The 14,595-nt window shown below is 43.9% G+C and overlaps 2 protein-coding genes across 2 annotated transcripts; both read left to right on the top strand.

Annotated features, from left to right (window-relative positions):
- The first annotated feature begins 10,226 nt into the window (after nt 1-10,226).
- LOC131294057 (phospholipase B1, membrane-associated-like) lies at nt 10,227-11,738 on the top strand. Its single transcript, XM_058322103.1, has 4 exons — nt 10,227-10,460; nt 10,543-10,871; nt 10,946-11,220; nt 11,296-11,738. The coding sequence occupies exons 1-4, from the start codon at nt 10,227-10,229 to the stop codon at nt 11,736-11,738; spliced, it is 1,281 nt and encodes a 426-aa protein (XP_058178086.1).
- Nucleotides 11,739-12,940: 1,202 nt separating this feature from the next.
- On the top strand, nt 12,941-14,407 carry LOC131294056 (phospholipase B1, membrane-associated-like). Its single transcript, XM_058322102.1, has 4 exons — nt 12,941-13,132; nt 13,200-13,528; nt 13,610-13,884; nt 13,956-14,407. The coding sequence occupies exons 1-4, from the start codon at nt 12,941-12,943 to the stop codon at nt 14,405-14,407; spliced, it is 1,248 nt and encodes a 415-aa protein (XP_058178085.1).
- Nucleotides 14,408-14,595: the final 188 nt, after the last annotated feature.

The following is a 14,595-nucleotide window of genomic DNA, read 5'->3' as shown; positions in this document are numbered from 1 at the left end:
CGATCTGATCCGCTGCATCCATCGTGTAACCTCTGAACTTCTTGTGAGCAGGGTAAAAGAGACATCCAATCTAGCCTCTCCCTTTGGGGAGGTACGAGATCGAGTAAAGGAAAAAAAGTGACAGCAGCACCGTCAAGAATCCCCCAGCCGGATCAACAGCTCGATCACGCAGGACGCTACGGTCGGCTCTGGGACTCAGCATCGAGCGGTGCGATCGCCGAGGTGCGCTTTGTATATGAAGCACCCGACGTGGATCACCCGGCAGCATTCTGTTCTCGATCGCGACGCGAGTAACTGCTGTTGACAGTCGCGTTTTAACACCGGTACGTTAAACATCCTGCGGGCGGCATTTAAATTTCCGTTTGGCGGCAGTTTCCGTACAGAACGTGAGTAGCGTATCTAGGAAGAGCGATTGGCTTATCGTTCACTAGGTGAATTTTCAAGGGAAGTCTCAACAGGACTTGTTCAGCTATAAAATAGCTAGGGACAAGTTTTTACTATTTTCGGAGCAGATTCGCTGTATAGGAATAAAAACCAAGTGGACAGCATAAAACTACGAAGCGTGCGAATTTTTCGAAGTGAACAAGGTTGTGCGGATGTGTAAAATTGGTCCAAGTGTATTCAGTTACAGCTAACAAAGCTTTTGGCAAAAAAAAGTGTTCGTTTTAATTATTGAGACTACATTCTGTGATTGTGCTGTTGAACCGTGAAAAATTGTGAAAGGTAAGTGACCGATTGTTTATTTACTACAGTAGTATTTCGCAGCTGAAATATTTTTCCTATACGTTTTAAAAATCAAGTTGAAGTAGATAAGAAAAATTATAAAATTAAAAAAAAAATACTTATGAAAAAAAAGTTATGATAAAGATACACTTTTCCACAATCATTCTGATTCACTAAACCTACAATTGTACACGTGAGTGATTCGCATTCCTCCTCAACGTGAGCAAACCATTCATCACTGTTGACAAATAACATACCAAGGCCATCGGATATTTGCACAACAATTACGAATATTTCCACGAGTTCATTCATCGCAAATCTATGAATACAGCACCACACTGAAACGGTCACAATTTAAACCTCATAAATCATATCGCTTAGCCTGACAGCAAACCTGCCCATTAGTGCGCCCACAAATGGATCGCATCACGATCCATTCCGGACAAGATTGTTCTTCCCGTAAGTTCGTTGGCACATAATCCGCTTTTCGACGAGCAATGACAAGGCAATTGTCGCACAATTTTGCACCTCACCATGGGCAAACCAGCCATGCAGACGAAGTTCTGGAGACAAAGAATATTCACCGATCAGATTCTTTGCCGAGAGACGTCACCCATAACAGCCGAAAAGTAAATGAGCACTCCATTTACCCCGACAAGTGAATTCATAACCATCAACGGGTTCAAGTCTGAGCCGGCAGTGAAGAGGCCACAATTACTGTTTCATGTGTCAAGAACTTTGCGCGTCCAAGCACCGACATTCTAACGCCAGCATTCCGAGTTCCGGTTTTGGATTTGCCGGGCAGATGGTCTTAGGAATCTTTATCTGATTGTTTCGATCTCCCGCCGATCGTTCACCGTCATCGTGAGGTGTTAATAAATGCCCGACTGACGCTGACCACCCGGGGGAGGCACATTTGTTTGAGTGAACCGTACAACAGAATATAATTTTATGCCAAAGAATCTGCCCACTTTGAACCGCAAGTGGTCAATACTTTCAAGTACTACCGGTCCCGTTTCAAGAGTCCTCGAGGATTACCAGCAAGACAATTTGCCAAAAATTGAATAAAAGATAAACCTACTACTTGCCTCTCACTTTGGCACTTTGTAACTCACAGTGGTCCATCACTGATGCAATAAAGCAACCGTTGATCACAAACGGAATCTCCCAAAGACACAAAAAGTCACCGATACGCAGGTTTCTTCAGCGACACCTAATGGGCCTGCAGTGATGGAATGGCGGAATGTTGATGTAGTACTTTGGATTTGTGTCTCACATTATCACTCACTTCCGTGTGGCAGACCGTTTGAGAGTGCACGTAGCAGGCCATCATCATCATCATCATCATCCGCATCCTCATCGTCTTCACCGTCGTTAGCGAGCTGGTTTGATAAAGCAAACAAGTTCAAGGGCTCGCCCGATGTGATATGTCACACCACAAGACAGATGTGTCACCTGTTTGGTAGGGAACTAGCTTATCCGCGGCTCAGAGGGTGCACGGTATACGTCCATGTTAAACACGTTCGTTGAACGGTCGGACCCGTAACAGGTTTCGGTCTTGCCTAATTGCTGGTAATTTCGAGCCGCTCGTGTTTTCGACCGCGCATACAAGAAAAAGCTCCCCGAAAGCCGGAGCATGCGGTGGACAGGTTCTCATTGGCGCACCATTTAACGACGCCCAGTTTCGGGACCTCTAGGTCTAGGTCGGTGGTTCCGAGTAGCGTTGGATCGTTCGGAAAGTCCCAGAAAACCATCGGAAATAGCCCAAGATTTCTTTCCCATTCCCTCCCTACAGCAACATGTGAGGAAACCTCAATTAAAACTACCCCCACACCAGTATCTCCGATCGGTCAGTAGCAGGGAGCGGTCTCAGATTGATTATACTCCGGGCGGTTCAGGCGAGCTTAATGGGTAATGCACGGTGGAGGGCAAAGGTTAAGTGGCGGTAGGTTGGACACTGCGCAAACAAAAACATTACGTGATCGAGCCCTGCCTTATCGAAAGGTCAGGGTGGCGCTTGGGTGAACAATTTTCGCAGCCTCCATTGCGGAAACCAGTTGATAGCGCCCCATTCCAAGCCGTTTGAAAATGTTTGCTCATTTTTGACGAATATGCTATTATTAAATCAAATGCTTAAAATTGAAGAAACGATTTTCTGTTGGTCCATGAAGGAGGTGAACAAAGAATAAAACAGATTGCATTAAAACACAATTTAAATTTTACTAAAAACGCCTTCTTCTGCCCAAGGCAAAGACTAACGTGTTATTCATTAGGTATTCACCCAACGTAACCACCGATGTGGGTAGAAATGCTTGTAACAGATATTCGTAAACAATAGCAAACTATCTCCAATTCGGAAATCTTTCCCATGAGTAAAATAAAAAAGAAAACAAAACAAGAAAACTAGAAAATGGAACGCCAAAGTGTTGATTCTTCTGCGTTTATCATTAATATCGCCATTTGAATATTGATGAAATGTCAATTTTTTAAGCATTAAGTTAATGGAATTCAGTTTTGGCACACTTTGTTAACGTTTCATTTCCTTCGAATGTTTCAATCTGTCCGTTACTTTTTTCCCAGTGGTACTCATTTCCGCGCACTTGCAACCATTTAGCACAAACATGTGAATTTAGCCTGTCACCGTTTGGATTATTTCCTGCAATGATTAGAATAGTTATGCGAAAAAAAGATCAGACAAACTACTGACGTTCGTCAAACTCACCACATGCACCACAGTTATTTAAATTGAGCCCGGAAATGAGGTATTTACCATTGAAAATTTTAGCTTACAGCGCAAACATATTTAATAAGGGTACGCATTTTTTTTTTACAAACCCATCCTTTGCAAATTACTTTCACCTTGACCGTGTCGACGCACCGGTTTTGTTGTTACGTATTCGATCAGCTGTAATTAATAATTATTCGTACGCGCACAACGCGACTTCACGCAGAGATAAGTGCAGCAAACGGTTTCCGGAAGTGTGACCAGTGCCCGGTTAGTGCCCGATCGAATCAAAACTCGTTGAGCCGGTTTGCTCAAATTACAGCGCAGAAGAATTTGAATAGATTGAACAGTAGTCAAATTAACCGAGTTAATGGCAGACTGTGAGATGGTCATTGTCAAGGCTCTATCGGGGCATTCCCATTCCGGGTAGGTCTGTTTGCGATTGGCATTTCGAGCTGTAAATCGATCTCACACATACCCTTAGATGCGCCTTAGAGGGGCTCCTCCCCGCCAAGGACGCCGTGGAAGCTGCATGCCGCTTCCGGCGCCGTTAATCTCGGTCCGCGATCGCATCCGAACATTACATCGCAACCTTGAGCAAACAACGGTTCTGTCCGGTGATGTTGTTACGGTACGATCGTAAAGTGTCGTGACCGGATGGCAGGCGCCTATCGCGGTGAGTAGCTAGGAGGCTTCTCTACTGGCGTCCGGAACGTCGCTTATCTTGTAACGGTGCCGGATCGCCTTGCCGATGGGAGCGGCAAACGAGTGGAAAACAATTATTTGTTTGTCTTCGTACCGTGTTTTTCTACTTCCATTCACGGTGCGTCCTCCATTTGGACAAGTGCCGAACAGGTTGATGCTACGAAGAAAACGACATCCTTCCTACTTTGGGGATCCTTCATCTAAGGATAGGTTCCACGATGACAATAATTGTTATTTTTAAATAATAGCAAACATATTTCAGTACTTTGCATCTTGTACTAGTTAATCTAGCCACATAGTGCAGATCATCTGCATCACTGCGGCCTTTTCGATTTATCTTTTAAGATTAACTGCTGAATTTATCTGAAACGTGCCTACAGAACGCTTTGATTTGAAAATTATCGAAAAAAGGAGAACCATCAAGTGAAATGGGTAAAAGACCGTTTGACGTCAATTTCTAAACGGGACTCTACAACCCACACTTAGCATATCATGGAAACTGCATCCTTTTCGTTTTATCGGTTCGAACGATATTCCTCAGAACCAATCTCAAACGAGCCTCGAGAACGATTTGATTTGAAAATTAACGAAAGTTTTTGAAGAAGAACCACCAAATGATTTGGATAAAGACCGTTTGACGTCAATTTAGAAGTGTGTTTTGCTTGCGTCAGAAATCAGTGATATTAACGCGAGGAAAAAACGTGTTCCGCCGTTAAAATGTCATTCCTCAACTTAGAACTGTGGAAGCGGTAGACATGTAAATTCCTCTGGAATAGTTTGATTTTGACTTTCGGCGACGATTTCCCATTTGAATTTACGACTTTACATCGCATGTAAAATATCCCAAGAAAAATGTAAAATGATTCAAACGGACCAGCAACCTGTTTGGTATTTGCGTAGTAAAAGCTTAGCTACCAGTTAGAACGAACTTAAATTAATCAGGTAGCAAATTATTCTATAAAGATGTAAAGATGGTCGTTTCAACGAATTTCTTGCTTCGTTTCATGCGTGGGAACATACAAAACTAGACACAAAAATCACCAAAACTAGAATCTCTTCTTACCGTAAACCCACCCGCTAATCTCTTTAGCCGAAAGCGAATTCCGGAAAACGGCGCCGCCGAGTGTAGATTAGCGGACACGTGGTGATTGTTAAATGTATTCTGTTTGTCTAACGTCACACACAGAAGACTGGTTCTGGTACGTTATACACGCCCAAACAAACCGGTGACCAGGCTTGCGACGATGTGTGATGATGAATTTTGCATCGACACACCGTGGACACGCTGCCCATGGCGGCACGTTCCAATGTCCGCGGCAGCCCAGGGAAGCTGTTTGATTTATGGTGGCAGCGTGTTGTGCCGAGTGGTTTGGGTTTCGTCCGTAGGGCCTGTGGCATGACTGGCGCACGTAGCGTTTGTGATGACAGACTCACGCTCTTAGCATTCACCGAACATCGGAGATGGCTCCGATCTGCCGTCGTTGGTAGTCCAGCGTTTTCGCGTCCATTTCCGGCATTGCCTACTGCACGGAAGGCAGAACATCCCGGGCGAGAGTCACACAACCGACTTCCTACACATGGAGTAGATTTATTTCACTAACCTTAAACGCAAACAGAACAATGGTACCTCACTCGGGAAAGCCCTCTGTTTCCACCAGAAACGGTGACAGAGAAATGTGAAAAGCCATCCTCGACATCACTACGAGTCGAAAAAGGGCTCAACCGTGTCTACACACGATGGTCGCTGAAATGTCGCCCTAGTGTGAGTAGTAAACAATCGAGACCTTGCACTTCAGCGGTCGACTTCCACCTGGCAAGGTGCATCCTACGGTAATGCAACACGTTGCACACCTTGAGACGGAGCGATCCGGTTTTGACTCGATACGGAGTTGTGTTCTGAATGTGGTTCAAAGTCAATGCGACCCAGGGCTAGGGTGTTGACTTAAATCTCACACGTTGATAAGAGTATATGGCTTCTATTACGTAAAAAGTAATATTGTTTAAGCATGAAATATCTTAATCTGGGCTAAAATTAGTTATCTAATAGTGTTAAAGCTCTTATTGATTATTCTGTGTTTTTTGGAAATACAATTTGATCCGAGCAATTGCAATCTCTTATTGGTGTGTTTTTCTTAACAGTATAATATTTTTTTTAATTTTTTAAAATTCAAAAGAAATATCCGAGAAATATTAAAAAATATAACACACTACTTGGAACTAATTTTAAGTATCCTCCAACTGCCTCTGCCGGTTACATATCAAGCAGGTTTTTGGTTCTATTTACATGTACTAGCGAAATTTATACGTGACAGGGTATGTGCAAAACCAGTGTTACACGCCTATTCTTGTCCTCGGCTTTTCCGCTCCCTTCCCCTCGTTCGAAGGAGGATTACAATCTACACTTAGAAATAGTTGCCCGTGATCTTGGCATGTTTCTCTCTATCCACACCGGGTAGGGCCTACTTGACTAGCAAGGGTAGTAAACAGTGTTACGGTTGGGTGTAGATCCATTACGGAGGTAATCGATCGCAGTCGGTACTGGAGTCTGTCGAGTGTTTGCTCGTGCGTCAGCTTGGGATATTGAAGTTATCCACGTCTTTTCGAGTGTTCTAAAACCATCCGAGTTTCAAGTTTTTAAAGTACAAAACATGTGTGTCTACTGTTGTGGTGAAGTGGCAAATAGATCAGGTAAAAAAATGGTGGATAAAAGGTGGGTTCTATGACACACAGATCGAAACGATCAATTACTCTTAACGATTCGCGTCTGAAAAGTGATCAAATATTAATTTCAAAACATCCGTTCATTATTGGTAAAGAAAGATTCTTGAACCAACAAAAAAACCCTTCCTGTCGTAAGGCAATGACATAAAATATGATTCCCATTCGCATCGCTATAGCGTGTTCGCGAAACCAATTTATCTCGTAGCATATCTGGCGCCCAAGTTTCTCACTTCATCATGGTGGAGGGAACCCGTCCCTGAACACCGTACACGGGAACACACGCGGGTGGACAGAGAAATGGGCCGCGACAGAAAATGAGTAATGTGATGCTCATGAGCGTAACAATCGCACGATTGGGCCAATGCCATTATTCCGACACTTATTGCTATTATTAATGCTCAATCAAGTGAAATATAAGTGTAATATCCTGCAGGCCGCATTCAACGGTGCAATTGGTTTTTTTTAACTAGGAGAAGAAAAATGGCAGTACTAATGATAATTCTGCCCTCGCGGGTCATGAACCGTACCGGTATCGGATGGCGATCGGAAGAAAGAACTTAATGGTGGGGAAAACAGAACCGCAGTTGTGATTTTATTATTAACAGTAGTACCCTACTATTACTTCCGGGACTGAATTATTACAATTTTAATGGGACTGTAATTTCTCAGAAAGTGCAAATAAGAATTCATTTTTGTTGCTATTCAAATGTTACGTGCATTTAAAACGTTTTAAAAATACCACCATACAACAATCAATAAGAAAGGAAACGTACTTGTGAAGAACTGAATGTTAGTTATATCTAAATTAGTAAGCAGAATAATGAAAACATGTAAGTTTCACTGAAAAATTAAACAATAACAACCGATCGTTAATATGATAAACGCAAGGTATGAACGATAAAGTTGCAACCAACACTAACGCATGTAGGGTGTAATAAAAAGAAAAAGTTGCACAGCAAAACAAACCCTTGCACGGCACGATCATCTTCTTTGTACGCTGCGGAATCGATTCGTCCTTGGCCAGAAGTCGTACAACAGTTATCCGGAGAATCCGGTCCTGCCAGGGTGAGTCCGTACCGCAGGTCGACGACAGGCAGGGCCCTGTTACATGACGTACGCGTTTTTCCCCCGGCATTTCTCTTACGCTAGCGTCTTTCGCGGAGGACGTCATCCGCTACCATGCACGCCATGGCGATGCAACCCAGCGGAATGCATTTAATCATTCCATTTCTCGTGGCGATCCGAGGAAAGAGGACGCAAAAACAGCCTCGGTGTCGTGGTCACAGGCAAAACAGAGAACTTCGTCGGTCCACATGCAGGATATGTCAACCACGGGTCAACCGCGGACAGTGCGCATCCGATATGCTTTATGGGGTCATGCGGGAATGTTGAGGACTTCCAGTTTCGATGCACCCATGCCCATTCATGGGACGAGCCTGATTTAACCCCGTGTCAGCAGCGAACCTGGCGGCGGTGGTATCGAACTCGCAGATTGTTGACCTCAAGCTGGAGCCGGATTTAGCTGGCTTCAGAAATACCTGTCCGATCGATTCGGGGGGGCGAAGACAAACAAATCTATTTTTGAATACCTTTCCTGCCGCAACATTGCCTATGCGAACGGGTCTAACCAAACAGGCACACCCATCAGAAAGCGCCAACCAAGCCACCTGAAACTGACTAAAAACTCCGTTGTTTGTGAGGAGGGTAAATCTACAAAAAATTACCATTCCGTGGTGGTAGATAGTTTGACCAGCGACATGATGTGAATTAATTTGAAAAGATAACACAAAAAAACGCTACCGGTAACGGACCGTGAGCAATGTTCCTTTAGACAACCTCGGTGTGCGGTCTGTCGTGCGTGCAAAGCCGTGAAGCACAGAAATTTGCTAGCAGACGTAGCGTGAGGCTCGGTGATCGCTTTTGATGTGATCGTTTACTTTTCCTATGCCCGCTTGTTTGAAGACCATTTATTGAAAACATAAATAAGTTGTGGAAGAAAATCATACAAACTTGAACGTTCGTTTCTTGTTGCTTATTCAGATCACTCAAACATGATAAAACTAATCTAGAGTGTAGTAATATTTTACATAGCTCATTTTACCAATTTCTTCTAAAGTCGAACCGCTTCCAAATATTCAAGACCAACTCGTCACTAAGTACTTCCTTAAAAGCGCTTATTTTGGAATGCCACAGACCATCGCTTGCTTCGGTTCATCAACAGTCGAATGGCAGTGAGACAACAGATGGCATTTTGATAGACACTCTACACCATCGCCTGGTGTTAAACATCCGAAACCAAGCAAACAGGTCTAGCAAATAATGGTAAAACAAACCCCGAACGCGTTGGTCCACCGTCCGCCGGGCACAATAAAACCGAAAATTGCCGCCAAACGTACGCGCGAATTAAAACCCTCTTGACATCCCCTCACTTCACATGGCAATGTTAACGAGAGCCGTACCGACACCTCGTACCTATTTCCCTCAGTCCGCCACAATAAACAGGTTTAACTAAATTGAGCCATGTGTTTCCTATAACTTGTGTCTCTTTTTTCGTCCTTAAGCTTCGTCCCAAAGTTGTACGCAACGTACCGTTTAGAACGCATTTCTTGAGATGGAATAGCGATAACAGCTAATCTGGGCGATTCAAACAGGTCTGCCCGAGCGCTTGCTGTGACCGATATTCTTGTGTCTTTTACAGTTCCACTTTTGAAGGTTTCATTTTTGTGACCGAAGTCGGCTTGAATTTTCGTCTTTTGACGTCTCGCTGGTGACGAGCGGATGAATCAAAGCTCCACCTGAGGTGTTTAATTATGTTAATGTATTCTCTTCCTTTTTTCTATCTGTGCCCGGTCGTGAGCCAATTCACACTAACCATACCGAGAGACTTGTTAACTCGCTGGCTTCTATAGTCAATTTCACTTTCATTTGTCAGTTGAAATCGTTACAACAAAACATATTCTTCGCTTTTTAAATTGTAGAGAGGAAACTTTTAGGATATTTTTAAATTTACATTTCATCAATTTATAGATTTATTCGAAATACTCATTCAATTTCCCTAGTACAGTTAGTGCTAGACGTATGAATGATTGTCTATGCTGAGGATGGAATGCCGGAAATATAACCGCATTAGAGATTGAAAAATTAGTTGAAAAAGTGAAAGGATCTGACCAGAACATTTGAGTTACAATTAAAAAAAAACGGAAATCACAAAATGAATGCAAAATAGACGAGCTACGCTTAGTTGGCATCGTTTAACAAACTTTTCATTCACGCAACAACGTTTCTATTTTCGCACTCAGTTCAAAAGACCGCACATCACACGCCACTTGCACACACCTGCACCAGCACCACCATGGTACTTCGGTATACGAGGACACAGATCAAACTCATACTTTTCGGCACTGCGGCGTTAATTCTGTTGGGTTTGCTGGCCACCCTCCAGCCCTGCCATGGACAGGCGCTGATAACACCGCTTGACTCACCGCTGCTGACGAGCAAGTACCGAGGTCTGCGCGAGATCATGTTCAACTTCATCGGCCAGACGGGCAACAATAAGAACAAGTACCTGGTTAACCTGAAAAAGGGCGTAAGTAGAACAACTCAGTAGTTTTGGAGACTGATTGAAAGGTTGAATAAGTTGTTTTGTTCCTTTCCGTCTGCATGCACAGAAAATTCAAAAACAGTTCGGTCCAGATGAACCATTCTTCTGCAATACGACCGGCATGCGCAGTCCCACCGTACCGACATCGGTCGATAAGTTGCGTCCCGGTGATATCGACATCATCGGCGCCATCGGAGACTCGCTGACTGCCGGGAACGGTGCCATGGCGACAAACATCCTCGAAGTGCTGATCGAGAACAAGGGACTCTCGTGGAGTATCGGCGGACAGGGTACATGGCGTCAGTTCCTAACGCTTCCGAACATCCTGAAGGAGTTTAACCCGAAGCTGTATGGCTATCCAACCAAGGATGGCCTCTCCTCTAGGAAATCGGCACTGTAAGGATGCCGCCATTGGTTCGCCATTTGTAAATAACAAACATCGTGATCTATTATCTTACCTTCATTTGCAGGTTCAACGCAGCGGAAGGTGGTGCCATGTCACAGGACATTCCTTACCAAGCCCGGAATCTCGTCAAGCGGATGCTGTCCGATCGAAAGGTGGACATCGCCAATCACTGGAAAATGATCACGCTTATGATCGGGGGCAATGATTTCTGTGCCGAGGTCTGCTATATGGCCACGCCGGAGAAGATACTGCAGTATCATGAGAAGAACATCGTTAGCGCACTGCGTACCTTCCGTGACTATCTGCCTCGGACATTCGTCAACTTGGCCGCAAGTCCCAGTGCGTCGCATACTTAACCATCCGAAACGGTTCACCTCGGAGAACTTACCTTGTTTTCTATTTTACTGCTTGCAGAGGTCGATGTGCTGGCCAAGTTCAAGAATAAACCGCAGGAGTGCGTCTCGATGCATGTGATCGAATGTCCCTGCCTGTTGGCGTCCCGGTTCCGCAAGCAACGCGAGCGCTATGTCAAGATAATCGAGGACTGGAACATGCTACAGATGGACATCGCCGCACGGGAGGAGTTCCACAGCAAGCCCGACTTCACCGTCGTCTATCAGCCGTTCACGATGAACCTCACCTTCCCGGAAACGCGCACCGGCGACACGGACTTTACCTACATGTCGCTGGACTGTTTTCACCTCAGCCAGAAAGGGTACGCCCTGGCCTCGAACGCATTGTGGAACAATATGCTCGAGCCGGTCGGGGGCAAATCGATGAACTGGGAGAGGGAGTTCGAGCTGTTCCGGTGTCCCAGCGTGGATATGCCGTTCGTGAGGACTCCGGGAAATAGCTAGGATCTTACACCACCTGCACACGCTAAACTCTTCATCATAAATGTGATATTATGTTTAATGGAGCTCGGGGACTGGCAAATATGCACGCTCTTCCCAATTCTCACTCCAACCAACATGTGCAATTTCCAACATAAGGTTCATCACTGCACGTAGTTTTCATTTGCCAGCAAAGCTAGCAAGAAGAGGCCAGTAAAGGGTTGGACATCACTGCCACACGCCACATTTTACATCCACTCTCTGATATACTTTCTGCCACGTGGTTAACTGTTGAAACGGGTTTAAATATTCATTTAAAATATTTTTTTCTACATGCACTGGTATTAATTAACTCACATGATATATCCGAAAATACATTTTAATCTCACATGCACATTTTGGGAGTAATGCACGATCCAAAGCATCCACTAAAGAACTTGTTGCGCCTCCCAAGGCTTTTAACATCCTTCAAGGATAAAATGAGCAAGTCTTAAATTTATTACTACATGTCTTCTTTATTACTACATGACAACATGTCTTCAGTACAATTCAACACATTGTTCCAAAGCATCTACTAAAGAACTTGTTGCGCCTTCGAAGGACTTTAACTTCCTTCAAGGATAAAATAAGCAATCTTAAATTTTTACCGACAACTTGTTTTCAGAACAATTCAACACATGCTTAAAATTGAATACTTTGTTAGATTTACCATACTGTTCATCAAACACTGAACTTTTGCCCACAATTATTTTTATTCATCGAGGATAAGAGGTGACAAATTTCTCGCAATTTATTCCGTCTTCGAACTCTCACGCATAGTGGGGTGTGGAGTACGAAAGGAAAACGACTTTCGTTATGATCCAACATGCTTCGATCATAAAATCAAGAAAAGATTATTATCACTTCCTCCTCCAGTGGCGAGAACGATACTTCCTCAACTGTATAAAAGAGCTGAACCAAGAAACAATCCTCTCAAATCGAGAAACGTCTGCCGAAAGAACAAAGCACATCTTGTAAGGCGGCACGTGATCTGTGGATTATTAGCTGCAGTTAAAAAAAATACTATTCATTCGGCCAAAGCAAGAAATTGGTTGCAAGTTAAACTTCGTTTTGTTTTCGTATTTCAAAAAAGTGCTGAAGCTTTTAAAAATAACCTAAACGTATGAAAAATACAATTATTTGAAATTTTGTTCAATTCCTGATAGAGTGCCCTACGGATGAAAACAATGGATATTGTTTCGCTAACCCTGATCTTGCTGTTACAACTTGATGATACTGCTCTGGGTCAAGAGGAAGTAACTTTTCTTGATTCTCCGCCGTTCCTTTCGATATTCCGTAATCTGCACGAATTGCTTTTCAACGCCGTCGGACCGAACAGTGAAAATCCCATTCGATTGCAGAAAGCTCGCTCGCTAGGGGTGAGGACACTTCCCGCTGCAAATAAAGATGCACTAACACTAAACTTAAACGATAAACCGTTTGCAGAAAATACAAACTCCCATTCCTGAAAGTCAACCTTTCCCGTGCCCGACGGAAGGTATGCGTAGTGAAAAACCTCCGAATTCGGTGCACAACCTGCGTCCCGGTGATATCGATGTCGTAGCGGCCCTGGGAGATTCGCTGACAGCCGGCACAGGTGTGTTGGCGACCGAAGTTCTTGAGTTGGTCATTGAAAATCGTGGGCTCTCGTGGAGCATCGGTGGGCAAGGAACGTGGCGGCAATATCTTACCCTCCCAAATATTCTGAAGGAGTTCAATCCAAATCTTAATGGCTACGTTGTGTCGGATAGTTTATCCACACATAAGGAATCAAGGTGAGTGGGTTTTTTTTTTTGTATTGTTAGCCAAAGTTAGTTAGGAGTTGTCCCATTTCATAATATTACAATTGAATTTAGATTTGATGTGGCCGAAATCGGTGGAATGAGTCAGGATTTACCTCATCAGGCCAGAAATCTAGTAAAACGTATGCTAGGGGATCCCAAAGTGGACATAAAGAACCACTGGAAATTAGTAACGATACTGATGGGACATAATGATTTTTGCAGCAGAGTCTGCTACCTCCCAAAGCCAGAAAAAGCACTGTATTACCACGAACGCAATCTCTTACAAACGTTACGAATACTTCGCAAGTTCCTGCCTAGAACTATGGTGAACATCGTTGGCACGATAAGTATGTTTCAAGTAATCTCCTTCAACCAAATATCAAAGCTAATCCTACCTGACACACACACTCCATTGTAGATGTTAATATCTTGAAAACATTCCGACCCCGGCCCGCGCAGTGCATCACATTGCACAGGGTAGAGTGTTCCTGTGTGTTCGGTTCACGGTTTGCCCACATCCAATCCCGACTGGATCGTTTGATGAAACAATGGAACAGGATACAGCAGAGCGTGGCCGAGCGGGACGAGTTTCAAAGTGCATCCGATTTCACGGTCAATTATCAGCCGTTCTCGGCTCAGCTGGTCCTGCCAACCCTGGCCAACGGCGACACAGATCAGAGAATGGCATCGGTCGATTGTTTTCACCTGAGCCAGCGGGGACACGCGCTTGCGGCCAACACATACTGGAACAACATGATTGATTTGGTGGGAAACAAGTCCGAGCTGGTGCTGAGAGAGTTTGAACGGTTTAATTGTCCGCAGGTAGATAAACCTTTTCTAGCGACTCTGAAAAATAGTCTTAAAATGTAGAATTGGCCAATAGGAGTAAAACATGCTTAGAAAACATGCAATTGTTAAACGTTACTAGTTGTTGTAGAACGGTATGAGGTAGGGGTTGGTTAGAATTAAAAAACAACAGAAAAATAAAAATAAAAACATTTTACTTTAAATACATCTTTTGCATGCGTCATTCCCTTTAAAAAATGAATAAGATGTAT

Source organism: Anopheles ziemanni, chromosome 2 (assembly GCF_943734765.1).
Source record: "Anopheles ziemanni chromosome 2, idAnoZiCoDA_A2_x.2, whole genome shotgun sequence".
Classification (NCBI taxonomy): Eukaryota; Metazoa; Arthropoda; class Insecta; order Diptera; family Culicidae; genus Anopheles; species Anopheles ziemanni.
Note: the sequence above shows the minus strand (reverse complement) of the source record. Positions and strands in the feature narration are given on the sequence as shown.